Below are 27,865 nucleotides of genomic sequence, written 5' to 3' on the forward strand. Positions count from 1 at the left end.
GGGATTTATAATCCCTAGGGTTTGCAAAACTTGGGAAACTCAAGGTAATTAATGCTTCCAGGGCTTTGTCAGGAGACATCACATTGGATTTTGGAAGTGCCTGATGGCTGAAATTTTGGACAGCACCGTAGAAAACGGGAAAACCAGTAGGGAAGAGGATATCTATGGGACAGGATGGAGAAGTCATAAGGGCAGAGAGAAAAATGGAAGCAGTATTGTGTGTAGATATTTTTACATACCTTATTGTTGGGTGTTTTGATAAGGCTGTTCTGGTCTATGTGGTTCCTCAGAGTAAAGACAAAAAGGAGAATTAAGATCTTGAATTGCATCTTTTTTAGTACATTTAAGACTTACCTGGGAAAGCAGAGTAACAACTGAAGTCCTTGACATCTTGCAGACACTAAACTTCCATTGCTTCTTCTTTTCCAGGTGTCCTGGCTGGCCATGACAACCGTGTCAGCTGTTTAGGTGTTACTGATGACGGCATGGCTGTAGCTACAGGGTCTTGGGACAGTTTTCTCAGAATCTGGAATTAACTGGGAGCCAAACATGTACATTCTCCATTTGAGATCTGGAGAGATCAATGCTGCAGCCTATAGCTGTGAAATAACATTTCTACCTTGTATTTGCAGGTGAAGTTTTTCTATTCACTGATTATTACACAAAAAGGCTTTCTGTAAACTAGAAAAAAAAATCAAGTGAAGAAATAGGGGAGGGGGGAGGAAATCACTGACTTTTTAAAAGGGGCCAGCACACATAATCATGGTGACCGACAAACTAAGAGCCAGTCTTTTTGTTTTTGGTGGTTTGGTTAGATTGTCCTTGAAGGGTTTTTGCTTGTGCTCAGTCTGCTAATCCTGTACCTTTTTTTTGTACATAACAGAATATACACATTATAGCAGCCAATCATGTAACATTTGTCTGTATGTAAAGAAATACGTTTGCATTTTTTAAGGAACTACATTTATAGCTTTGCTTTTAACCTGAGATGTCACTTCTGAGTTTTGTAGTGGGTGAACTAGATTGCTGTTTTAAATGTTTTTGTGAATTTACTGTAGATAAAGTTAAGCCAGTGGTATGTATGTGTTTTTTATAATGGAAGGCATTTGAATTTTTTTTAAAGGCCCTGGAGACTCCCAGTTAATACCTACCGCCTTATTCACTCACTTCTTGACCTGCTTGCCTGTTTTTGATCAGGGGGTTCTTCCTTCAAGCCAGTGGTTCCTGGTTCATCCACTGGCAGTCATGACCTCCAAACACCAAGGAGTTAACGCCAGGTAGACTTGCACCAACAGCAGAAATAATTGGAAAATAAAGTAAATCCAGAGATTTTAGCTTCCTCCCTGCAGGTTTTTGCATCAGTTATTCTGTGCAGTCCGTGGCTGCAGAAGCCAAGTGGCCGAGTGCTGTGGCCAGCTCAGCTCTGGCCAAACACGTGGGTTTGGCTCCTCACAAGCTCCAGCTGATCTGCACACTCAGTGACTTGGCTGCTGCTCAGAGCAGTGTCTGCAGAGCTTGCTCATTCCACACCAGCTGAGAAATTCAGGAGGACTTTGCTTAAATTCCTAAAGAGGATTTACTTGTGCAGTTATTTGCTTGTAATTCCCCTCCAAATTCAGGACTTGCCAAAGCACCCCACAGCCAGAAGTGCTTGTTGTCAGTTTTGTGCAGTGTGAATTACCAAAGGAATTGTGTAACTTAACTGCACCTGTGTGACCCCTGCAGACTTCCCAGGATAACCCTGAGGATATGTGCTTGTTCTGTGTGGTCACTGAGGGCTGTGCCATGGGGGTTCTGAGATGCCAGATGTTCTGCAGCTCCAACACTGTAAATAGCCATTTCTGCTCCTTTCCTGACTTGATTCTAATTTTGATGTCAGTTGCTTAGAAATCTCACCAAGTACAGTTCAGTGCAGAGATGGGAAAATCATGTGACTGATGCCCATTTGAAACTGCCCGGGGAGGTTGCTTAACTTTTTGGTGCCTGGCAGCATGTCTGCACTCACAGTGGATGTTCCCTTGGGAATCTGAACATCTGTGGCTATTTTGGAATGGGGGATTAAGTCTATTGGCTTCTCTTAAGTGACTTATTTTAAAGATAACGTGAATTTTAAATCACCAGGTTGGAAGATGATGTTAGTCATCATTCATTGGAACTGATGGGGAGTCTTGGTGTCTCTGGGTCAGGTAGGAAAGAGAAGGGCCCAGAATCCTGTAGTATATCCATATGGATTTCTGGCTGAAATGACTTTTGTCAAGTTTCTGACATTTTTTAATCCTAAATTTCAGTACTTCCAGACTGTGCCTGTACACTCGCCATGTCTGTAATGGTGAAGGTGCCAATAAATGTACCAGTCAATCACAGTAAATTCACTTTTAAAATAAGAAAAAGGCGCTGCTTATACTGGAGAAGGAACATTTCCTAACAGCAGCCGGTGGTTTAGGACCAAAATCCCACTGTATTGTGTCTCACAGGAATTCCTCAGTGTTTTGCTTTGTGATCTGTCTGCATTTATTGAACTATTACGGAATTCTTGTAAGTCTCTCAAGTGAGCAGCTCTTTGGGATCTTGCAGACTCAGTTTATTTTTTAGTGGTGCACTTGATTATTTTTTTTTTTTAACTCACAGCTGCCTTGAGTAAATCATTCTGGAAATTTATTACTAAGGAATTTTAAGAAAATATTCTTTTTCTAAAAAACTTTTTTTCCGTAGAAGTGTGTTTTGAACCAATTTCCTAGTCAACACCTTTGCCGAGACAGGTGCCATTTTTACATTCTGGTATTAAAACTGGTTTCTACTTGTGAAACTCCAAAATCAATTTTACAGCTGTATATAACTTTTCTTACCAGTTCAGGTAGCCTGTAACAGTGGTAATGGCTCTCGTACAGGTATTACTGCAAATAACTTCACTGTCATTGTTGGATGGCCGTTGCCTCTTGGATTCAATTCAGCTGCTTTTAAAGTAAATACTAAGGAATGCCAGCTGCTTGCTGAGGTGTCCAACGGCATCACAGAGCTCTGCCTGCCTCTGTTCCTCGCCCCAGGTCTGAGGGGCTCCGGTGTCAGCACACGAGGGACCTGGGAGAAGCCCGAGCACAGCGGGGGAATTGGCATCTGGTGCATCCTTGGAGCCTGTAGGAAGCCTGTGATAGATCCTGCCCAGGTGACGTTTGCTGTTCCATTACTGCCCTGGGTTGTTTCTCAAGCCTGCAGATTCCAGTACCACAGGTACTGTGTGATGGCACAGAATGACTCAGGCTGCAGCATTCCCTTCTTCAAACAGCTGGCAGGAACCTCTGGAGGTTGATGCCCAAGCTGAAGTGGAGGTGGCTTTTATGGTAAAAGCTCAAACTCCTCCTAAAAGAAGGTAATAAAATAACCCTTGATAGGTTTTACTTAAAAAGGTTTTACCCCAGCTTTGAATTTCAAAGAAACTGGTGTGTGCCTGTAGTTAACGTGGGCCCAGGTGTGCAGCTTGTGTGACTTCTGATACCATGACAGCAAACTTACTTGCAGCAGGTCTTGCAGCAGGAGTGGGCACATCTTCACTGGCTTTAAAAGTTTGTAGCCAGACTACATCCTTAGCTGAATTTCAAATAAGTTGTGTCATTACAGAACTGGAGTAACCAAGAGCATTGTGCCAAACAGTGGCAGAGTAACTCTTGCCCAGCCTCTCTTCTAAAGGCAATCTGTTATGGCTGGGAAGCAGAGCCACGTGCTTGGTGTAACAAGATTTATTTTATTCTGGTAGAGTTTGTCAGCATTTTCTAATGTGATATAACTTTGCAGTAGAGAGTTCTCCCTTCAGGCAAGTGCCCAACCTGGCCTTGCTCCCATGTAGCCTTGGATGGCTGTTTATTGGTGGAGAAAGCGGTTTGAGGTTCTGGAAACCACAGAAAGCTGCTGTGGCTTCGTGCTGATGTTTGCTCATGTACTGCAGTAACGTGGCCTGGTTCCATCTGTCTGCAGCCCTTTTCCTTCCAAACACTGCTGTCCTCTGCTGTGCTCAACTGCAGATCCACAGCAGTGCTGGCAGAGATGATGGCTCCACGTACAGGATCCGTAGCACTCCAAAGGGAACGTGAGTTAGAGTCTTTTCCTGCCACAGGACAGGGCCTGACCTTGCCTTGGCAATGCTGAGCTGGAGCAGCAGCAGGTCCCAGTGAGTCCTTACTGTAATGCATGGGGTGGAAGTAGTTGACTCTTTCCTTGGGTTGTGTAACCGCTCGTCCCACGATGAAGTTCACATTAATTACTTTAAGGTGGAATGAAAACATTCCAAGAGTTGTAGTTTGTCCTCTCTGGGGACACTGTCACCTCCACTAGGTTTAGTGCTGTGCTTTAAGATGTTGGTGAGAGTTTTGGCTAATCAGACTAGTTGGTATCAATGGTTGTGTAGCAGAATGGCTGGTTTTGAGATAGCATTTCCTGTCCAAGTACTTAGCATGGGTTGATGGTGCACTGTGTATCCAGTACTCTGGCATGCATGCTGGTCACACTCCTCCTACACTTCAGAGGCACCAGAGCCTTTTATCCAATTGCTGGTTATGTAAAATACATGCAGAATGTTAATGCAGTGTTGTTATGGTAAATGTGTGAACAGTGTTACTAATTGATATAACTGATAACAGATTACATGTGCCTGACATTCTTATACCACACAGTATGTTTAGGTTTTAACTAATATGGACTTCGGTGGAATAGTCTTAGGTATTTCAAGCCTTTGTTTTACTTACACAATGGTGCTCTCTTTGTGTTCTTTTTTTGTTCATTTTTAAATAAAAGCATCTGAACACTTGTAGTACATATTACATCCAAAGGAGTCCAAAGCAAAGTGCTTCTAAACATGCTTAATTTTACTTTGCCTTTAGTTCCCAGCATCTCTCATCAGCTTTTTTGTTTTGTTTTTACTTGTTGCTGACTACTTTGGAAAACTTCGGTAATGTTACCAATTATGAAGTGATTCTGCACTGCCTTTGGATTGTGTATGTATTCAGAAACAGTCTTAAAGCTTTTATTTAAGCTATTAAAAAACCAGGGACTTGTGCCATTTGTTCTTTACCAGTGCTGTTGTAAAAAAAAGACTTCCCTGTGACAAAAAAAATCACTTGCTATGAACTTTGTTTATAGCTCTTTTTTTTTTTCCACGATGGATCTTTTTCTTTGTATTTGTACAGTGGCTCAGTGAAAGATGTTGCCATGAGTTGATATTGTAACCAATAAACAAGTGCTTTTAACCAGCCTGGCTCAGCTGTCAGTGTTGTATTAGAGCAGCCCTGGGATGGGGATGGAGCAGCCACACAGCAGCAGCTGGGACCTGTCCTGGATCTGCATGACCTGTGGGAGTGATAGGCAGGTCTCCACCTGGGACAGAGCTGCCAAAGAACTTAGTAGAACACAGGGGTAAGACTTCTTTTAATAAATAACTGTAAAACACATGCATTGAAAGTTTTATCTTGATACAATGTCAATACAAATGCTCCACAAACAGAGCATTGATACACAGCTGTGCCCTCACCCACACCAAGGCTGGGCTGTTACTCAGGGCTGAATGCCACAGTTTCCCTCAAACCCCCAGGACTCCCCATGCACAGTCAGAACAAACCCCTGAACACACTGGTGGAACTGCTGTCTTCCATTAATTCCTTTAGCATTGCATCTGGTTCCTGATGAGACAGCCCTTAGATACTGGAAAATAGCAAACTCCTATGCCTTAGAGCTGAATCTTTAACTTAAGTCAATGTTAACACTGACGTAAAAATATATAAATACTCTGAAAATGCTTTTCTTTTAAAATAATTTTAAAAAGTCTAGTTAGAAAAAAGTAGATGTTGAATGACTGCAGACAGCAGCAGCAGGAGGCTTTTTAAGAGGCTTTGTTGGAGGTGAGTAAAGGTAAAGGACTCCAGCACAGCTGCCTGGAGTCTGACCTAGAGGAGACCTGTTCTACAGCAGAGGGGCTGGGCAGGGAAAGGTGTGGCTGCACCATGTCCTGCTCCCTGAGTGCAGCAGCAGGAGCCCCAGGTCCCTCCTGGCACCCTGAGTTTCCCTACCCAGCCTGCACCAATCGTGCCCAGACCATCTCAGCAAACCCTGCTGTGCCTGGCTGTGAGCTTGGGGTGGTGACACACCTGAGCTCACCTGATCATGGTTCTAGCCATGAGCTCACTGGCAAAGGACCACTTCACTGCTCTACCAACTGCAAGAAACAGGTTCACTTTCATGTAATCAGTGCTCTCTTGGTTCAAGGTAGTGGCCAGAGGAGCCTTGAGCCCACTGCATTTCCTTAGTGCAGTTCACCCTCATCTTTTGTTGCCCTTTCAGAAGGAAATGCTGCCCAACACACCGGCATCTGCTTTCCAAACATGTCAGGAGTCTTTTCCCATGCACTTCACTAAACAAAATCACATCCACGTGGAAAACCAGCACCCTCCAGGCCTGGACAATTCCTAAGCAGCTGAAAGCAGGAGACTGGGCTAAGCTCTTCCCCTGCCTAAGGTCCTGGATGCCAGGAAGCAAGACTTGCTACTGCTATATGCTCATGAAAGCAAGTGAGGATTTGGGGTTTTATTGTCAAGTACCCAAAAGAATTTAGTGTTTAAAGGTAATTTTTAACCCAAAATCTGCAAAACTAACATAACACTCAAGAGTACCACAGCTCTTCAGTTTGGTTCACCATCAAGAGTCCCAAGTTTTACAACTGTCACCAGAGCAACATTAAAAATATAAATCATTTCAAGTGCCTCCACAGAACAGAAGTGTCACCTGTAGAATTTCTACTTTGCCCTACAAAGGAGCAGCAGGAAGGTTCACAATGATGTTTTATTTATTCTTTTGAAGAAAATGTTTTGTGAAGCGATCTAGTTCATTCTCAAGGTGAATGGCTTTATTTCTGTAAAACAAACAAAAGCAAGGGATTTACTTCAGTGCCCAAACGTGCCAAAGGCAATACTGACATCAGTGTTTCATTTCTATTCCTCTACTGACACCCCCAGCACTAAGAAAACATCAATGCAGGTTTTTAAAGGGGGTGTGGGGGCAGATGTTCACCTGACAGTGGTGGTGGATGCCTGAGGCCAGGAGGCAGCAGCCCAGTGCCAGGGCAGCCTTTCAGCAGGTGGAAAGAACAGGAAACTACAGCTGAGGCTGCTTCCAACTGCCTGAACCATCAACTGCTGGAAGCTCCTCCTCTGCAAACACCTACCACTGGCACCACCAGGACTGCACTGGATGACTCAACACAGCACAGCTGCTCTCCTGCTCTGTTCTGGGGAAGGGGATTTGGGAAGGTGCCACCTGCAAGTTACCTACAGGAGACTAAAATTCTGGTCAAAGGCCTGTCTCCCACACTAAAGAGAGACAAGGGTAAAGATGACCTAAGAAATAATATTTTTGGAGGTTAGCTGATTCACTGAGGCAACAGCATACATTTATTTAACTTACCAGAGCTGTTTAGGTATCTTTGCATCCCCTTCTGCACCTGAACTAATCTCGTTCAACACCAGAGTAACTTAACAGCATGCACTGATCACTCTGAAGTCAGCAAGGCTAAGAGATGTTTGTGGCCAGTCACACCAAGCCTTACCTCAGCTGCTTGGAGCTGCTCTGTATGTTCTCCAGCTGATCTATTTCTTTGGAAAGCCTAGCTATTTCTTTTTCCAGGTTTTTCTCAGTAACATCCACCTGCTGACAGAGCCGAGCAAAAGTAGTGGCCATTTCCCTAAAGTGAAAACAAGTAATCATGATTCACAGAAGTTTATGCTAAAAAAATAGTAAGAAATAAAATCTCATGGCATTGCAGCATGCAGAACACAGCAATCAAAGCCTCCAGCTGTTATGGGATTACAGAATAGCATAAAGCAGGAGAATTGGGTACTTCTTAAATTAGGAAAAAAACCCTCAACACACCAAATGCATCTCAGTCTATGCCTACATTGTGCCTGGCCATTTTCATAGAACATTAACAGATCTGAGTCTGAGATGGGGCTCTGGCTGTGGCAGGAGGTGCCAGAGCAGCCCCACACCACCAAGCTGAGTGTGGCCCTGTGCCACACTCAGTGCCCTGCTCACAGGAACATTGCTCCAGCCCTCCTCACTGAGGCACCCCATCCTATATCCCTCCTTAGCCACGTGCTCCCAACCCACTCTAGGACTCCAAAACAAACCCAGTTACCAGCCTGGGCCCAGTACCCAGGATCTCATGCAGGAGACAAAGCACCCTCTCCTCTCTACTGGAACACTGGTTTGAATGCAGCTTTTCCATGTCCTCACAGAGCTGCTGGAACACAGGGATGGATCTCTTTCCTCTACTGAAGGTTAACTTTTTACTATTCCATTTTTTTGTTTTCTCTTTCCAAAACACTTTTCCACCTGTCTCTGCTAAGTAACGTCTGGCTGACTGTCTTCCTTAGCTTCTTCTTGAAACTATGTGTTTTGATTGAATTCTTATTTCAGAAAATCAGGGCTGCAAATGCGCCCTCTAGCCCTCAGAGTGCAGAACACCTCTCCTGTGTAGCTCAGGGAATAGTTCAGAAATGTTATCAAAGTTCACCTCCTGCAGTGCAGAAGTGCCAGGATTGGCTGCTCAGAACTTGCCCATAGCAGCCCCTGGGGCACAAGCTCTGCTCATCTTTCCAGAGACTCCAAGGGCAGAGCAACTCAGGCTCCAGCAGAATGATCTCTCATGTCTCTATTTTAAGGTGCTGGACAAAGAGTCACCACCTTTAAAGCACCACACTGCAGGTATTGGCCTTTTCAGGAGGGAATTTTAAACTCTTCAAACCCCCTCCCACTAAGTGCCAAGGGACACTGAGGTGCCATCATGCAGGGCCAGTGCCAATGGCCTGTCCCAGTGTGACACTTACTGCTGCACCTGGTGGCTGCAGTTGGCGCTGGTGAGGCTGACAATCATCTGCAGCTTCTCGGTGGCGTAGTTCACAAACTGCTGCTTGAAGGCTCTCTCCTTGGCCCTGGTAGTCCAGGTCAGCCTCTCGTACAGGTACAGCAGCCCATACATGCTCAGGGAGAATGAGATCAGCTTCCAGCCTATGGTCTTCCAAATCTGAAAAACAAAATCTTTATTAGCTTAAATAAGTTGCCCTACAGAATGAATGCCAATTCCACCCATTTTTAAAAAATCATCTCCACAGCTCTTTCACTGGATTTGTTTAAGAAAATAAATGTTTTCCATATTATTACTGCAGAGCAATATAGCTACATTCACATGAGCTGGTCCCCAATGGCACAAAGAATGTGCAGGTTACAGAAGCCTTGCTGCTCTTTCCTGAAGGAAGCAAAGCTCCAACTAAATTCAAACTGAAGGAGGTACTATCAGATCACCATTTAATTCAGGCTTTGAACAAAGACTTATGGCAGAGAGAATATGCCCAGCTATCCTCAGAGTGATTAGCCTGGTTTCTCACTATGAACTGACTGTTGGTATCCAGTGCTCATCTGGCCCAGTGTCAAGTCCACGGCACACTCTGTGCTACACCCCAAGCAGGCCAGAGCAGCTCAGCCTCTGCCACCCCTTCCAGCAGGAATGTTGCCAGTGCTACTTGCCACTCCGCCAACAACGATGATGCTCATGGAGGTCCGGGATGTCAGCGAGGCTAAACTCAACACCAAAGGAATCATAAATTCATCCTGGGGCACGTTCTCAGGAGTTATGGCAGGAAGGCTGGCGGCAGACGGGGTGCTGGCTAAAGGACGAGGGATCTAGAAGATGGGAACAGGGCAGCCTGAGTCAAAAGCATTAAGGAACTACACAGATGGGTTTTATTTTCATATATTCAGGCTTTGATTTACTTGAAGGAAACCCTTCAGCAGAGAAATCTTGAAAAGGACTCCTGAGGAGCAGTGGAGGCTTTGACAATTCCTCCAACAGAGAGTAAGAGTCTGTGCAGGGCTGGTTCTGGCCCAAGGATACAAATGTTACAAATGGAATAGGCTACTCAAAGGGTTCAATCCAAAGGAAAAACAACTTATTTTAAAATAGGTTTTTACTTCCATTCTAACCCTGAATATAATCCAATAAAGCAACCCTCACCAAAAATATTTCACACAATGGATCTAGGGAAAGGTAGCAGGAAGCGTGTGAATAGCAGTGGCACAGAGTAAAAATCAATATATTCTCATCGAGGTAAAAAAAGGCAGCCCAAGCTCTGAAGAACTCACCTGTAGGTTTGGATCTGCTAATCCCAGGAGTACTTTCTGAGCTTGTTTAGGACCCAAGAAACGGTTTACAAGAGAAGTCCATCCCAAAGAAAAGTGGAACATGATATCCTCTTGAAAATCTGCACACAGGCTATGACAGTTTAGATCATAGCTAAGGTCAAACTTCCTGCATGGAATTAGCAAGTGGAGCTGATCCTGAACACTAGAAGGCAACAATGGTTTCAGATTTTCTAGAAATAAAAACAAATAGTAAAGATGAGTCACCATTAGAAGAAGAGCATATTCACAAACAGTATCTCTGCAGTGCTGACCAGCTTTGTCAATTCAGAGAATCTAAACTGACCAGTTCATTATTTATTTATTTATTTGTAAAATCAGTGGCATTTCAGCAGGATTGACCCTAAAAGAGCAAGGAATTTATTGCTCTGATACAAGAAAACAGTCATGAAAATCAACTCACCAGGGAAGCACTGCTGGAGAAAAAGACTCAAAGTTAACTGAAAGACCTCTATCAATGGTCAAAAGATAGGAATGGAGTAAGAAAAATAAAAAGATTTATCCATCAGTTCTGTGGTGCCACACAGAAAAGGCAACATTATTACATAATAGGACAGAAGGGTTCACATAATTTCATGATCTTGCTCTGAATCTTTTATTACCAGGAACAGACCAGTAGGGATGGATGTGCAATAAAGTTACTACTTATAAAGAAAAAAAAAAAGGGAGTACACAAATCCTTTGTGAAATGAACTGTTTTGCATTCTGGATCTGGAGGGACCTAGGGAGAGCATTATACTGCAGAAACATTTCCTAATAATTAGTGCATTTGGTGCATCTCTTGTGGAAGCCAAATTTTAAATGGGTTTATAAAAGGATGAGTTTCCAAAGGACATGTCCATTATTACTTGCTTAAGCCATTAAACCAGATGCACTGTATCAGCTCAGAAGTCCCTAAAATGGAGAGGGATTGCTATATTTACCCTGGTTCATCATTCTTCTCCCCCAGCATTTGTTACTGGTTAGTATCAGAAACAGAGGACTGAGCTAAACACTCAGTCTTGTCTATCATCACTTTTTCTTTATCCTTTACAGCACCAATGTTAAGCATGATCAGAAGAAAACTCTTTTAAAACCGAATTTTCTTAGATTGTGTTCTTTTAAATGTCAAGTGTTAACATTCCTCCTCCCTCCTCCTACCAATCATCTCCTGCTGGGACTGGTGCATTGACTCGTTGACTTCAGTGGAGCAGCGCTCAGCCAGGTTCTTTCCCAAACCATCTTCTATATGTTTGTTCAGTTCCTGAAGTGTTATAAAGAACACAAGCTCATCAATTTGTATTTAGCCAATCAGTTACATTATATGGAGCGGGAATATGTTACACTAAGCACTGTTATTTACAGTGGGAAGAAAAGCATGTTTCCATGGAAATACCATGCTTTCCAACTGCACTCTAGGACTGAAGACCTAACTAAAGTGACACAGCAAAGATTTCCCTGCAAACATTGAAAAGTACAACAGTCTGTACTTTCAATAACTGTGACAGTGAAAAGCAAACCACTGCCCACTGCCCTGCAACGCCCTTACTGTGTCATTTGATGGGAGCCAATTCCACTGCTCTGCACAGGGACAAACCCAGCCCACCAACTCCCATGGGGGCCTGCTCAGGATACTCTGTTAGAAGTGAAACAGCAGGGACTGTCCTGAAAATGCAGCACTCCCAGGTGATCAGCCAGACTGGAACAGCCTGAGATGAGCTCAGCCCATTGGAGCACGGTGCTATTAACACCAGACTTGTGGGTTTGATCCCTGTACAGGCCATTTGTTTGAGTTGGACTTGGTGATCCTTGTGGGTCCCTTCCAACTCAGAACATTCTGTGACTTCAGGGGGAAGCTATGGCAGTCACCATTATCAGCAAAGTCTGAGCACAAGAGGCAAACACAGGTATATATGTGCTTTAATTTAAAACATTAAGTTTGAGGAGGAATTTATAAAAGTTAAAAAAACTCAAACCAGCTTTTATTAAAAGTGTTGAGCATTTGCAACATCATTTTATTTTTGGATTTATTTGATTTTAGGAGTAGTGAAAATTATTTATGCAAAGTCTTATTTACTGGAAGTGAAGACATGAAATTAGGAACCACTCTACTACTAAAAAGATGTTGAAGAAAAGATTAATTTCTTTACAAAAACAAATCAGAAAACATTTTCAACTTTTTTCAGTTTTGGGTATAGAGATATGCACGTCAGCAATCAAAAATCCTGCAATGCTCAAAGTCAAAAAAAATCTATGCAATTTATGAAAATACAGAAGTAGAAAAAGCTAAGACAAAGAGCTTGGCTACAAACCATTAAAAAAAAACAACTTACTGTCTTATAGAGCTTCAATACTTGAGGAGAAGGGTGAAAATCAGAATAAAATTCATCAACTAAAACTGAAAGCCGGCAAATCTCATCAGTCATGGCAGAGGAGACCTGGAAGAACACAGGAAATACATAAAATGTTTCTGCTGCCTTTTCCAGACAGAGTGAGAACAGACTGCTGCACAAACTGTCCCAAGAAATCATTCAATCACCTGACAGTCAGGAAAGATTGCCATTTTAAGCTTTTGTTTTTTCCTTTTTTTTTTGTATTGAAAAAGGAACATTCTAATATTTCAAACATATTTCCTGAGATGGGTGGGCTCCAAAAGGAGCTGCCTGAGAGAGGAGGCAACACTTGGATCTGAGAATTTGTTCCCACTGCCTTTACTTACTTTGTTTTCGACTTCCTCAGTAACGCGTTTGATTTTTTCCTTGGTGTCTTCTGTCAAAATATTCAACTGATTTCGAACAAAGTCCAGCCTGTCCTTCTGATCCTCTCGCTCTTCCATGGATTGAACTCTAACCCAGCAGAAAAGAAATCACCATCACTACCATGTACTCCCCCAGGAAAGAAAGGAGCCCTTAACCAGGCATGGCTCATCCAGCTGATGGTTTCAGAGCAGCCCGGGGGAATCCCAAGTGCCAGTGGCTGCCCAAAGCAGAGGCACTGCTCCAGAAGGGCTGTACATGGCAGTTCCATGTCCGTGAGCATTCAAAGGCTGTGCTGAGCAAACACAACTCAAAACCATCATTCCCAGACAGAACTGTTACCACTGTATTATCAAATAATTTCAACCAAAAAATGGTGTGGGGAATCAGAGACCTTTAGTAACTTGTTAATCGTGCTTTAAAAAAGGGTAAATCTGATCAAAATACTGCTCACAAATAGCATTCAACCACTCCTTAACAGTGACGTGGGTCTGATGACCCTGCAAAGCTAAGGGGACGTGGCAGAAACCAACCTCGTCACAAATAAGTGTCTTTAGCATTCCTTGACCTATCACTTAATCAAAAATTCCTGAAAACCTGGAGCAATTTCATCTTGAAGGGCCAGCAGAAACAACAAATAACAATTCAGACTAAGAGGTGTCACCACAGACGTTTTGGTTAAGTCAATTGACAGAAAGAAGTAGAATATCAGCATATTTTCAAACATTTCACATCATGTTTTCATGGGATCTGACAATGTGAGACAAGTCAGTATGTAAACAGGCAGTCTGTAAAAACTGACATATTCAGGGGGATGAGTGTGTTTGACAGCACAGTGAAGTCTGTTGAAACACAAAGACACATTATTGACAGGCAGGAAGGAGATGGATGGGAAGGATTAATCGTGACATCAAGTTCACTGTGTACAAGAGACACAAGGTGGCAACAAAAGTGAGGAAAACCTGCACACATATGCAAACCTCAAAGGATACATGAAGCTACCAGACAGAGCAGATGAACTGCTATCATTAGCACTAAAGGATTACATGAGTGAATAGAGAATAAGGATATTTAAGGATGCAATCTGGAAAGGGCCAGAGGACAAGCCTCTGTTAGCTTGGGCTCATCTCACTCCTTACAGTATTCTAATCACTTGCAAATTAAAGCATCTACATACTTCCACTTTTTTTCTTCACTGAAATTGATAATGAAAGTAGAGCAGGCCCAAACATCACCTCTGAAATGCTGGATACCACTAGAAAAACTTAGTATTTTAAATATTTCTGAAAAAAAGGTTTGAAAACACACAGTAAAATTAGTAATGAAGAACATCAAAGTAAACCAAGTTCCCTGTACAGAAGTCACAGACCGAGAGTGCAACTGAGTGGGCGAGTGAACAATGGTAAGACTGACATATTGACACACCAGGGAAATTGTCTGTTTCTTACCAACCAGGAAAAGTGAACTTTAAAGTCCATAATGGCCCAAGAAAATCACCAGCACAGAAATGGCTCCTCTGATGATCTGGACAAACCAAATCCAACCAGCCCTCCAACCCACCTACCTTTTCTCTGCTGCTGCCACGTTTATGGTGTCCATAATGTTTTTCACAGTATCTATTATCTGTTTAGCTCTGATAGTGTGCTGCTCAAACTTGGTTTTCACGGCTGACTGCGAGATACACTCCTGCGAGGGGCCCAAGCCACAACACATTACTGCAATTCCATGCCAACACAATCAGGAATTTCACTGTCAGAAAGCACATGCTGCCAATTTTATCATGAACTTAAACCAGTGAGAAGTAAAGAAGAAGAAAGCATAAAGAAATTAAGAGACAACAGAAACTGAAATCTCAAACGAGTCTATAGCAGCAAATCTGCCTTCATGTCCATTCACAGTAATGTGCATAGGTTTTCATTCTTTTAAAATAAATGAATAATGTAACAAAAAAAACCAAAACAAACAAACCAACAAAAAAAACTCAAGATGAATACGTAAGATAAATCTATCTCTTTAGGAAATTTTCAAAACCATCTATCTGGAATTACAAATGTCAAATATGAATGCTAGCAATATGGCTTGGCTTGAGTTTTCTTTGTTCCACTACAAAGTCTTACTTTCAGGAGGCAATTCTGTCAATGAAATTTGACATTCTCATGTCAATAATGACCATCCAGGAACAAAATATACAATTAGGAATAAGAAACAAGAGTTTTCTCATGGGATAAACAAAAGTTAAGTAGTCCTGAAAATATCAGCTTGTTTGCATATTACTGAAGTGTTAAATGAATAGGTACAAAATGCTCTAACAATACAATTTCTAATCAATCTTCAATATTGAACAGCAATTCAGAAATACAGGACAGTGACTGAAGAGCTCTTGTGTTTGAGGGGAAGAAAGCAAGCAGCTGATTTCCTTAAACGAGATTGACGGGATTTTTAAATTGTTCTCCATCTGTGGATTCAGCTTTCATGGCATAGGTTTGGATTGTTTTTAGAAGACTTGCCTATGACTTTAGCCTATGTTGTAATTAGAAATTTCAGCTATCTAAAAATAATAGATGAAAATAAAATAAACAAAATGGGTAAAATAGTCCCTGTTCCTCGACGAAGCAGATCTAGAAATCAGCAATGAAAGGCCAGAGTTTCTTAAATATCAGCACATTGTAAGAGCTAGACTAGGCACAGAGCAGAGTCTTCCCAACGTTAGTATGTGGTAGATAAAAGGATGACAATCACTCACAACACAATCAGAAAATCCAAGTTACAGCACTAGGAAAAACACAAAGGTTAGTTAAACGATGGGGAAAGAGGGGGACAGCAGCAGTTTTGCTGTTAGTCTGTACATAAGTATTGAAACCAAGATAAACTGTTTCAACAGTCTAACCAAAACCAGTTACCTTCCAGCCCACTGCCAGTAGCACAGGACAGTCATTTAGTGCCCAGCACGTTCCATATTCCATTTCTGGGCAGTGCTGGGGAAAAGCTCTGCAGCAGCTGCCTCATTCCAGCTCTGCCTTCTCTCCCCTCTACAGACAGGAGAACCCTTCCACCCTGCCTCCCTCCTGCACTGTTTCCACATCACTTCTGCTGCCAGTACTTTTGAGAAACACCCCAACCTAAGGCATGGAGGGAGTGGTTTTATGTAGGATATCCTCAAGGAATTACTGCACACAGTGCAGGATCCAGGCTTTTCTTTGCTGTTTCAATAAGGCATTCTATGTACCTCACTGTAAATTTCAGGAAATAAACTGACTACTTTCTATTGCTCTCCAATATAAAAATTCAGAACTGATCCAAGAATTCAATGCTTTAAGACTGCCTCTCTCCTTTTTGCAATACAGCTGACATACACAGTAGCATCACTGTTTAAAGCTACTACATGAATCTCTAGAATCTTAATTTCCCCACTGCTTACAAGTGTTTCAAGTAATGCCTGCACCAGGTTGTTTTTTTTAGCAACTTCAACCACCCTGTGCTTTGCAGACAAACATGTTTCATCTAGTTTTGGAATGATTGTTGCCCTCACACAAAGTCTACATAAATCTTACAAGCCTTTCAAAAATAATCCAAATTCTTCTCATATCACAACTAACTAGCACTGGTGGGCTGTTTCTAGATATTTTTATTTATTTTTTTTTTAAGATTCTATCTATACTGAACTCATATCAGTCCTGGAATGAACAGGCTTTCCCATAAGTGAACTGAGACTAAAATCAGGAATGTGGAAGTACTGGAGAAGTAACAGCTCCTCTTCTCAGCCCATATGGAGAAGAGGGAAAAGCTGTCCAAATTTAGTGAAGACAAAAGCAGGGTGAGAGAATCCAGGAGGAGCAAACCCAGCAGATACAGCCAGGGGGAACAAGGCACATGTGGACAGGTCTGTGAGGTGACAGATTACCGAGAGTTATAAACTGGACAGAAAAGTGAGAGGTATTTGGGAAGTCTGAGGAAGGCACCTGCACAGGACAAGGAGCAAAAGGCAAGACAGACTGAGGCAGGGAAGGAATCAGTGTTTGATGAGGACAGACAGAAGCATCTGTGCTCTCATCCCTTCCTTTTCACACAGTGGAATGTAATCCAAATAGCTGGGACTTGCAGCTCCTCTGTCAGGAAACAGAGTAAATGCAAAGTGCTTTAGGCAGAAGTGCTTAGGCTGTACTCCGGGCTATACAGCATCTGAGTTTGGTCTGGCAGTGCAAAAGGCACACTACCAGTGAGAATTCCACACAGAAAGCTCTCCCTGCAGTCTGAGATTCCTCATTATACAGAGCCTAGAGCTGGCAAGCAGAGCTGATGACAACAGTTGTCAGCTACTTTATCAGCTCAGGTGACAGTCATTTGAGTATCAGGTCTGAAGGCTTCAGACCTGGTAAACCATTTCATTCTCAGCCTTGCTTTAAAAGCACATAAACTGCCTCTGTAACTTAGGAAACTGCCACAAACCCTGAATGGGAAAGAGGCTGCAACAGCAAGCACTCAAAATTGAAACTGCTTTGGCAATCTCAATTCAGCAGAGTTGTCATTCTCTTTAAATGATGGGATCACACCCCTATTCAAAGCTATTAATAATGATTTTAGGATGAAACACAGCTGAGAAGGGAAAAATACTACAGAATCCACTCTCACTGCTGGAGTCAGGCGTGCAGCAAACGTAATGCATTGTGAAAGAAGAAAAAAGGTTGATTTAAGTTGATGCAGTGCTGTCATAGAATTGTTCCTTGTCCCAGCCTCTGCCACAGAAACTTGTCATGGTTGTGATCCTGTGACAGATACTTCTCATTGTGGTGGCCAACTTGAGTCTGTGACATCTGATTTACAAATGTGCTGAGCACTCACAGCATCACATCATTTAATAAGTCATCAACCATCTTCATACTCAAATCTTCTAAGCACTGAGTGCTTAATTATAATTGTAAGAGATTCTGTCAAAAAAGCTTTGGGTACAAAATGGCAAAATACAATAAAGAACAGTAACTGATTTAGAAGCTTGAGTTCCACTTTTTTCCTGCTGGCTCAAAGTTTCCTACTATGGTTGTGAAATTGCAAAAAACATGCACGTTTGACTACAGCTAGTGACACAAGAAATGCCATGTCTCATGGAGCCAGGCCCTGCCAGTACCCGAACCCATTATTTCAACACTGCAGTCACTTATCAGATGAGTGTGGATAAGGATTAAATTTAGTCTGACATTTCCTTGCTTATGCAAGACCAAATCAAGCTATTGCTTTAAAATCTTTCTGATATACCCACATCATTACATAATTCAGTTTTGCTAAGGTCAAATGGGTTTGTTGTAATGCAAGAACAAACACTTTTCAGAGGCAGTTCGATTTTTGTTTTTTTTAAATATTCATATACAAAACCATTGAGGAATACCAAAGAGTCCTCCTTAAGATATCCAAGAATGGCTTTAGTTAATTAGTTAGCAAATTTAGCAAGTCAAATGGATCCTATAACAAAGAAAGCACTCAACTGTCTAGCCAGTCCTGCTTCTGTAGAAACTGTGAACTCCAACTATGAATATGGCTAAACTGAGGTGGAAGGGTGGATTCTGTACAGCACGGAGGATGCAAGGACAGTGTTAATGATGAGAGTAACAGAGCTAAGAGGTACATAATGGTGATAGATTCAAAACTCTGCCTTTAGAAATGGAAGTGTATTTTTAGATTTACATTGATGAAACTGAATTTCTTACTGCAAACATTTATCAGCACATGGCTGTAAGTGGTCATGTTTCAAGACTGTTCTTACATAGACTCTGTTGGTCTTGAGATCTCAAAACATGAGCTAAGAGCTCTTGTCCCTTCCCTCACTGATATAATTCTACTTTCCAACAACTACCTGCTACTCAAGGTGAGAAGGTATGAACAGAACCCACAGAAAAGCCAAAGCTGTAGATGGTTTAAGTACCTTACACTCCCCTCCACTTACTAATATGAGTAATGCTCAGTATAATTACGCTAAGCCTAAGAAAAAGCTACCTTTACAATAAAAAACAGGCAGTCTAAAAAGTCCATCATAAATACCTCAAATATCTGCTCAAAATGTTGAAATTCCTGGAATCTTGTTTGAAATCCTTCAGCAAGTGCTTCACCTGTGAAACAACAGACCATAAGGGAGACAGCAGTACCTTACAGCAGGGACTGCATCTTAAATATATTTATCAGGTTTTATAGTGTTTTTCTGTATTTGAGGAAAAGCATGAGTTCCTACACACCACCCTCAGGCATTCCTTGGGCCTTTTGTCTCCTGGCACTCAGAACTTCTTTTGCTGAAACAAAAAAGATGCGATTCCTGGCTTCTACAGGATCAATAACTTTGAGCTCATCGACCAGGAAAGTCAGACAGCGCTCCATGTGCTGCCTACGCACCTAAGGAAAAGGTAAAAGCTCATGAGAAAAAGGCAAAATCTGAGCTGTCAACACATCACAACATCAGAGTCAGAAACAGATGCTGAACCACCCCTCTGACAGCCAATGCCTGCCAACTCTACAGAGGCAGCAGCTGCTTTTACTCCTTTAAACAGACCTGGACTCTGTTCTGTTCCTCCAACAATTGTATTTACTTAAGTCAGAGATCTCAGCCAGTTACTGTGGTAAACCCTTCATTCCCCATACACGGAGAAGTAATTCTCACTGCAAGCTGGCTGCTGTTGGGAAGATCTGAAGATCCAAACTCTTCCCATCTAATGCTGCATTTTCCCAGCTACTCTATGGAGGTATAAATGCATAAACTGTGCCCTCAGGTTGCACTATCACTGCAGAAACAAAAGGTAATACAAATAAGATTAAAAAACAAGTTTAACTGTGGAGGAAAAAGGTTCTAAAGAAGTCTCCCATTTTATTACTTGCCTGCATATACTGTCATTTGAATTGCAAGTTGCTTTTTGGTCAGAATAAGGAATAGATAATTTCCATTTTCTCACCATGTAACTTACCCTTTTATTAATAAGACAAAGCCAGTGTACATAATATTATGTAATATTAATACATATTAATTAACTGTCAACCCATGTACGAGCCATAAATTCACTCACATCTTCCATGGACTCTGGTTCTGATGCAGAGGCATCCCATCTATTATTGAGGATGAAGATGTTTGGCTTGGAAAGTCGTTCGTTCACTTTATGGAAAAAATGTTTCTCCTAAGAATTAAAGCACAAACAGAAAATTCCCCAGACTTGCAAACCAGAGTCACACATTCTGTAGTTCATCCAGCTTTTTAAAAGTTTATTACAAAGAATTCATCAGTATTAGAACACACAGATATTCAGCACATAACAGCTTATGGTAGTTCAAAAGTCATCAAATGTCTTAAAACTGATGCCAGTGCTAAAAGTCAGACACTGCAACTTCCTCAAAAATTGGTAAAAAAACAAAGAAAACTTCCAATAAATAGTTCAAAAAACACCGATGTCTGGCAAAAACAATGAAGACTCCCTTACCTGAAATACCAAGATGCTCCTGCTAACCCAGTCAAATCTGGTTTTATATCCAGATAATACATCATCTAACTACTCTTCAGCTAGGCAACATCAGCTTGAACTACAGAGAAGTAACATTTCCTGTTACCTCTCTGTAGTTCTCTGTAGTATGTAGAGGACATATGGTTGAGACACAGCAAAAAAAGTCATTGATGAATGACTTAATTTAACAAAATTAAGTGTATTTAGGTCTCTTGTCTGCACCCATTATTGCTGTTTACAGAGTCATAATGGGTAAGTTGTGATGGAGTGAGTCCCCAGTCAGCAAAGCTGAAACAGAAGAAATCTCTGGGCTGCCATAAACTTTTCCAGACTGCAGCAGGACACTACAACATATCCTGGACACAGCACTGGAGATCCATTATTCTCCATCAGCTGGGAATAAACATGTGAAAACCAGATCACTGCTGCAGAAATCAGAACTTTGTCTGAGAAGAATTTATGAGGGAATAGTAGAAGAATCACATTTTCACAAAAAAAAAATCTCTGGTAGTGTGGCAAAATACTGCCAAGTAGTCTCAAACCTGTTATGGTAACAGGCAAAAACAATGCTTAAGAAGAATGAGAACACAGTTGTCAAAAGCTTTATCTGCAGGATAACTTAGGTTATCTGTATAGCAATGACGTGTTTACTGAAATAATTTTTCTTTTTCGTTTAATTAAGAGGCCCCAACAACTGTGTTATACATATAATGTAAACAACTTACAGATTTTGTCCATACTAAAAGTTTAGAAGTGTCACTCTTGTGACATAATAGAGAAGACATGGCCACAGTGGTGCCAAATCCTCTTTGCCTTGAATGTCTTAAGAATTTTCTTTTTATTCTAAATCACATCTCTTGCACTTGACTCTGTGGACTCAGCTCAGAAGATGGAATGTAACGACTTTAAACTTACATTCTTCTCAGACTTCTACCAAACTATTCTAATTTGCTAGAATGCAAAGAAATACTGTCTTTGCACACTCAGTTCTTTATTGTATTAAAAATTGTCTCAATAGTCAGAAAGTCCAGACCTTTCAGGTCACAGCTATGCTCAGAACAACCAGAACATATTATTTGTCTGCAGTAGGCTTAATAAAAATCATCAAGGATTTTCTCAGCAGCATTACTCTGCATTCTGGCAGTCACACTTGCAATAACTTAGAAACCTTCTATTGTCAGCATCCACAAACTTAGTTTAGTCAAAACTGGAGATCACTACAAAATTACACCAAATTTCTGGTCTTGTATTTTGATTATCCCAACAGCTCTTCTGGTCACCTTAAACGTCCTCCTCTTACAAGTCCTACAATATTTAGGATGCAAAGTTCACTCTTCTCTCTCCTGAAACAAGGCTTTACAGAACAAAGACATTAAAATATCTTCAGCTCTCCACACTGCACAGAACCCTTATTACCAACACCTTCTTCAGAAGAAACACAGCCCACTGAGGGGAACCTCAACACAAGGTGTGTCAAGGGAATTTACCCTCTCCTGAGAGAGGAACAGGACAGGAACTCAACTCCCTTCACCTAGTTTGCGTATTTTACTGAATTTATGGAGTATTTCTGGATATGAAATACTCCGTAATTTCTTTGATAATACAAGTGTCTTCAGGTAATAAATAACAACAAATTGCAAGGCAAAACAAGCGTTCTCTCACCCATTTATCAAAAACACAACTGAACTGGAAAGGACAATTATGACACTCAAGGCAGAAAAAGCCAAGCCGGTAAGAAATCTAAATTTCATTCTACTTTTCATAGTGAGAGATATACATTATTTCTTGACTCCCACCCTCAAATCGTATTCACAAGATCTAAGTGCAATGATTCATCTTCTATAAAGGTCTCAGCTATTCTGGTTATGGAACTGCTGAATATTTAAATGAAGAAGTAGCATAAAATCATTGCACATCATACCGTGTTCATGAGAGTTGATTCAGAATTGGCAACCAAGACAAACACATCAGCATCTAAACAGAACTTGTCAATCCAGCTGTCCAGTTCTGTAGTGACATCTGTGCCAGGGCTGTTAACAGAAAACACAAACTCTTATTCACACAGCAAAGAAGTAGCTGATTTTTATAAACGGATAAAAACAGAGTAGAAGTGCCTAAGGGCCTTGCAAGAAGTCACAGAGGTTTGTATCTTGAGGCTGATGCCTACCTCAAACTTGAGGTAAACATTGCACAAGCTAATTACCATCTAGAATTTATCAGTTACTTAATCATTAGACTACCTACTCATTCCAAAATGCAATTTCTGATTAGTAAGTATGCACATATAATTAACTGCCAAGTAAAGCGACAGGCAGTCCATCAGAAAGCCAGACAGCCACACACAATGGTTCCCCTCCTCGGATCCTAATTTTAATCAGAAGAGACCGTAGCTCATAAAATATTTTTTTCATTAATAAAGTCCAAGTTTAAAGCAATATGCTATGCAAGCTGTGCATAGATTTAGGAAGAAGCCAAAATTAAGTAAAACCATAGTGCTATCCATTTAAAAAAACCAAAAACATTAATTGCCATATGGGTATTAAGTCATGTTTGTAACACCTAAATTACTGCTGGTTCAATTTTTCTCAATTTAACAGTAAAAGGATGATTTACTCTTTTCAAGTACCTACTCTCTCAGAATATATGCTCTTTTATTTTGCCTTTACTTTTTACCTTTAGCAACAGAGGCTGTGCAAATCCAAGATCATGCACCAAAGAAAATAATAACAAACTCCCAGTGATTTCAAAGTACAAGACAGAGACAGAACAAAAACCACTGCAATTTATTAGAATACACTCTGAATGTCTTTTTCTTGAAGAAATCATACTTAAAAATTCACTGACACTTGTGTGAATTACTCTCAAATTCAGTATTTATTGATTTACATGTCAGGTACAGATCAGCTGAAGGTCTGAAAAGCTGCTATGAGGTTATAATGCAGTGGCCAGAAATAAGGGCACTTGGCATGGACAAAGCTACCACTTCCAGAATTCTTTAAACACATCAACACATAGGAAATGCCAGCTTAACACAGGGCACACACAGTTGGACATAGTCACAACTGCATTTTGAGGTCACTTTGGTATGTAGGCACTGCAACTCTTATCAGAAGCTTTTAAAAATGAAGTCCACACTGTTCATACTTCACATGATCAGCCTGAAGCGTTTCAAGAAAGGAAATGGGCAAAAGGTCAACAACCTTATTCACACTTCCATACTGTTTGTTTTGTTTTAAAGGTAGAGTATCCTCAGCCAAAAGCTATTCCCGTTTTCAGCTCAGTCACAAGACACTTGTCTGTTCCAATTGCTACAAGGGCAGAATCAGGAGGATGATGACAAGCAATACATACAAAAGAACAAACTCTATCCTTTCATACAAAAAAGACTTTCAAGAATTTTGAATCTAAACCAACCTGTTTTCTAAACATTGTAATGGCTAATATCCTTAAGAAAATATTTACTAGAACAGAAAAGATACCTGTCCACTAAAACCAAATCATCTCTCAGCAGGGCACACTTTGACTTGGGCCAAAAGACATGGACCAGACAGCCAGCCTTCAAATCTTTATCCATGTGAAGTGCGTGAGCCAGCTGATTGACTGTCTAGAGAGAGCATTAAAGAAAAGACAGACATGAATATGTACCTCAAACAAGTCTGTAAACCAGTCTAATTCAGTTCTCAAGCAAACTTGGACAGGATCTATCTTGAAGAGGGTAACAGAGTTCATACTTTGTTCTGGTGAATAGCTGTGATTTTTTTTTAAGCTCTTCAATTCACCAGCATCTAAAGAACAAGTTGTGCTTTGAAACTCAGACAAGAGTTTCTTCTGAGCCACCAATATTCCCTACAGGGTTGGACTGTGTGCTACTGAGCGTCATCATGAATTTGCTTCAGAGGTTTAACATATCAGCATAAGCAGTTCAATAAGATGAGCACCATAAGCCCAAATGAAGGGCACATTCCAAACCCTTAATCAGTAACAGTACTTACTAAGTCCTATAAGAATAAATCACTCAACACGTGCTGTGCTACAATGAGACACACATTAGTTGTTTCTCTAGAAAAGCCAAGAAAAACTGTGGAGCAGAGCATTTTAATTAGTTTGTTCTTCCCTCCTAAATAAGAACTTAAAAATCCAGAATGAGTGAGCTTATACTTTTGTTGGATCTGAAACTGTTAAAAGAGACACTTTAAGAATCAGTTCCTGTGAAAATTAGCATGAAATCATCCAAGAAATGTACCTTGACACTCTTCTTTTCATCTGATCCTTCTGTCATAAGATAAGCTTTATCTCCATCAGTCCCTTCCACACTGAGGAAGCAGTTTGTCGTATGGCCAATCCCACTGGGAAGTACCTTATCCCACAGCATTGCATTAATGACTGAACTTTTCCCACTGCTTGTTCTAGAGGGATAGAAAAGAAAAGCACTTTGAGCAGAGCACAGCAGAATTCAGCACACCTTTGTGCTGAACTGAGTGCACCCCCATTGGAATGCATCAGCCCCACAGAGCACAAGCTGGTTTGGGTACAGAGCTCCAGCCAGAAGAGAGTGGGGAGTATTCATTTAGAGGAACTGGTCACCAGCTCCACCTTCTGCAAAAACTTAAAGTCCTCACTGGTGTCCTACTTTGCACTAACCCTTTACCCCTCACCTATAAATATTTGAGGTTTAACTATTACACAACAGCAAGAAGTTACATAGACTGTAACTCGTTTTTGAGCGACTTCCAGAAAAAGTTCAGTGCTCACTGTACAACAGTTCACAAATTTATTCAAAATGGCAGAGGGAGAGTTAAGTTCTCTTTTTCCTGCTCAGAACTTTTCCCCTTTGCAAAAGGGAAACTTTTATCACACATCACAGTATGTATTCAACTTTTAGCTTCTTGAAATATCAAGGCTAAGATATAATTAATTTCTTTATTCCAGAACTTTTTATAGTTTTTCTTTAAATAACTAAACTACTTTTAGCAAAATGAAGGCAAGACCACCGTTGTACACGTTTTTTCCAATACTACTACAGAATTTTTAGAATCACAAAAATTCACACTCCAAAAATATGGAACCACATGTTTAAATATAAGCCCAGAAAAATCAATCTCCCTGAAGCAAAGTGGACTAGCAGACAAAATTGTTACAGCTATCCTTAAAATCATCACACAGATCTATCAGACTGATGTTACAACCAACCAGGGAACCATCTCTGCTTCTCTTCAGCTGCTTATAGACAGAATCGTGAACAGCTCCAAGTTTAGCTCTTCAGCACTTCTGATCAAATACAAAAAAAAATGCCCTCAGCAGGAACAGTACAGAACAAAAAAAAAAAAATAAATATATATATATATAAATATATATTAAACAAGCAAACAAAAACCACCACTTTAAAAAAACCCATTCTGGAGAACAGGACAACCTCCGGCCTTCCCAAGTAAAAAAAAAATAAAAAAAATAAATTAAAAACTGGTAATTTCATTCATTACCTGCCAAAAAATGCCACTTTCATATGTCTCCGTGAGAGCACCTCTCTAATGACTGCCAACTTGTTTTTATATGCTTGTATTTTTGCTAGTTCATCTTCTGTTGCTACATGATCAAGCTCTGGGTTCTTGTATGTGGCTACACACAGAAAGAAAAAATATAAAAGCAATCACATATAGAGAATGTGTTCTGTGATACAAGGTGTAAGCAGTACTTAACACGCTAACTGCAGATTTTAATTACAGTGGTTGAACAAAACAAGCAAAACCACACTACACTGATACCAGTCCTTATCATTTGCTAGCCCTGCTATAAACACTGGTGAAATCACAGCATAAATCACTTCAGATCGATTGCCAATCCAACTACTGATGCACTAACCCAGTGAATGCAGCCTGATGGGCTCACTTGCCCAGTTCCTTGGGACATCTTTCCTTCAGAAAGGAAAGTCAGGACCTCTCATGGATACACAAGCTAAGCTGAGCTGTCTTCCCCCTGCAGAGCTCACTGGGATGATGAGCAACAAACTGTGTGGCCACACAGGTTTCACACTGCTAAAACCTCTGAGGGTGTGACCAGTGGCTCCCTGCACTGCATCACTGATGCATCTTTCTGCTGAAAAATGGGAGAACCTGTTTGTCCTTCCTTCTATGCAAAAGAAACCACCACAGAACTATAGGGCCGGGGTGGTGAAACTTTCACCCTCATGGAAAGGAGACAGGCTGCCAATCCAAGTGACTTAATCAGCTTTTTAGGTACATAGCCATGCCAGGCATTCCTTCTAACACAAGCTGAAAAAAACTCCAGCGTCAAATGAAAAATGTTACTATTTCTGAAGGTGCATGTTTATACAAACAGCACAGTAACAGATAACATAAGGAACATTATGCTAGTGTAAAACATACTCAAAACAAAGGATAAGGCCCTCATGTTTAAGAGGAAAGCTCACCTTCCACAAACGCTGCTCCCTCAGTGACATAGTCCAGCAGCTGGTCGAAGATGGCAGTGATGGTCTTTTTGGCCAGCACAAAGTGCTTCAGTGGAGAGGCAGAGGCTTCTGCCATGCTGCAGCTGCAAGGAAACGTGCATAAAGTGACCAAACACTCGGTACACCCAACTAATTAAAACTCATACACTGCTCACACAGCCATTAAGCAACAAAACAAAACAAAGCAAAAACACCTGAAGACCCCAAACCTTAAACTCCAAAGGGCAGTAAGTTCAGTTTGCGCTGTTTACTCTGCTCTCCTCTCCTCACCACAACCGCAAAAGCGGCTGGCGAAACTCGGGGACAGGTTGGAACCGATCTGGTGCTATCTGTCCCGGAAACACGAGGCTTTCCCCTCGTCAAACACGGCTCCCGCCTCCCCACCGCCCGCAGGTCAGCGCTGGCTCGCCGGCCAGCGAGCACGGGCCCCGCTCCCTCCCGGAGCCCCGGCTCGGCGGGGTCAGGCCGAGGGGCAGCGGCGGCCCCAGTCTCTTATGGTGCCTCACTCAGTCGTGCTCCCTCGCGGAGCCTCGGTTCAGCCCCGGTCCCTCGCGGAGCTCTGGCTCGGCCCCGGTCCCGCACGGAGCCCCGGCTCAGCCCCGGTCCCTCACGAAACCCCCGCTCGCCCCGGTCTCTCAGGAGCGCTGGCATAGCCCCGCTCCCTCCCTGAGCCCCCGCTGCCCCATGTCTCTCACGGAGCTCCCGGTCCCGGCCCCGTCCCTCACGGAGCCCCACTGGCCCGGGCCGTGCCCGTCACCGCCGCCGCCGGGACGGGGGGGGCGTCACTTCCCTTTCCTGCTCCTGTGACCCCGCTCCGCGCGCGCCCGGGAGCCGCCATGCTCAGTGCGGGCTGAGGGCGGCCGCCGCCATCTTGAGCGCGGGCAGGTCGCGAAATGGAGCCGGGAGGGCCCGGGGAGCAGCGGGGTCAGCGCCCGGCACAGTCCGACAGTGACAACCACGGG

The 27,865-nt window shown here is 41.9% G+C and overlaps 2 protein-coding genes across 8 annotated transcripts in view; one reads left to right on the forward strand and one right to left on the reverse strand.

Moving 5' to 3' along the window:
* The window catches only part of GNB4 (G protein subunit beta 4), a 30,700-nt gene extending 25,460 nt beyond the window's left edge, over positions 1–5,240 (forward strand). For all 4 annotated transcript variants that reach the window (XM_058844368.1, XM_058844369.1, XM_058844370.1 and 1 more), the window contains exon 10: positions 430–5,240. In XM_058844368.1, the coding sequence (XP_058700351.1) occupies positions 430–536 (107 nt within the window). In that variant the 3' untranslated portion in view covers positions 537–5,240. The remainder of the gene's footprint in view (positions 1–429) is intronic.
* On the reverse strand, positions 4,772–27,733 carry MFN1 (mitofusin 1). 4 transcript variants are annotated; one of them, XM_058844364.1, is made up of 18 exons: positions 27,599–27,733; positions 26,865–26,986; positions 25,918–26,053; positions 24,681–24,843; positions 23,917–24,041; positions 22,359–22,467; positions 20,009–20,116; positions 19,190–19,343; positions 18,999–19,066; positions 14,533–14,654; positions 12,932–13,058; positions 12,546–12,650; positions 11,374–11,476; positions 10,177–10,406; positions 9,562–9,717; positions 8,865–9,061; positions 7,586–7,720; positions 4,772–6,892 (listed from the first exon to the last, which is right to left on the reverse strand). In XM_058844364.1, the coding sequence occupies exons 2-18, from the start codon at positions 26,977–26,979 to the stop codon at positions 6,823–6,825; spliced, it is 2,223 nt and encodes a 740-aa protein (XP_058700347.1). In that variant the 5' UTR covers positions 26,980–26,986; positions 27,599–27,733; the 3' UTR covers positions 4,772–6,822. The 4 variants fall into 4 exon arrangements, with proteins under 4 accessions (XP_058700347.1, XP_058700349.1, XP_058700348.1 ...); XM_058844366.1 differs by lacking the exon at positions 27,599–27,733 and adding an exon at positions 27,410–27,584; XM_058844365.1 differs by lacking the exon at positions 27,599–27,733 and adding an exon at positions 27,113–27,402.
* Positions 27,734–27,865: the final 132 nt, after the last annotated feature.

This window comes from Poecile atricapillus, chromosome 8, assembly GCF_030490865.1.
Source record: "Poecile atricapillus isolate bPoeAtr1 chromosome 8, bPoeAtr1.hap1, whole genome shotgun sequence".
NCBI lineage: Eukaryota > Metazoa > Chordata > Aves > Passeriformes > Paridae > Poecile > Poecile atricapillus.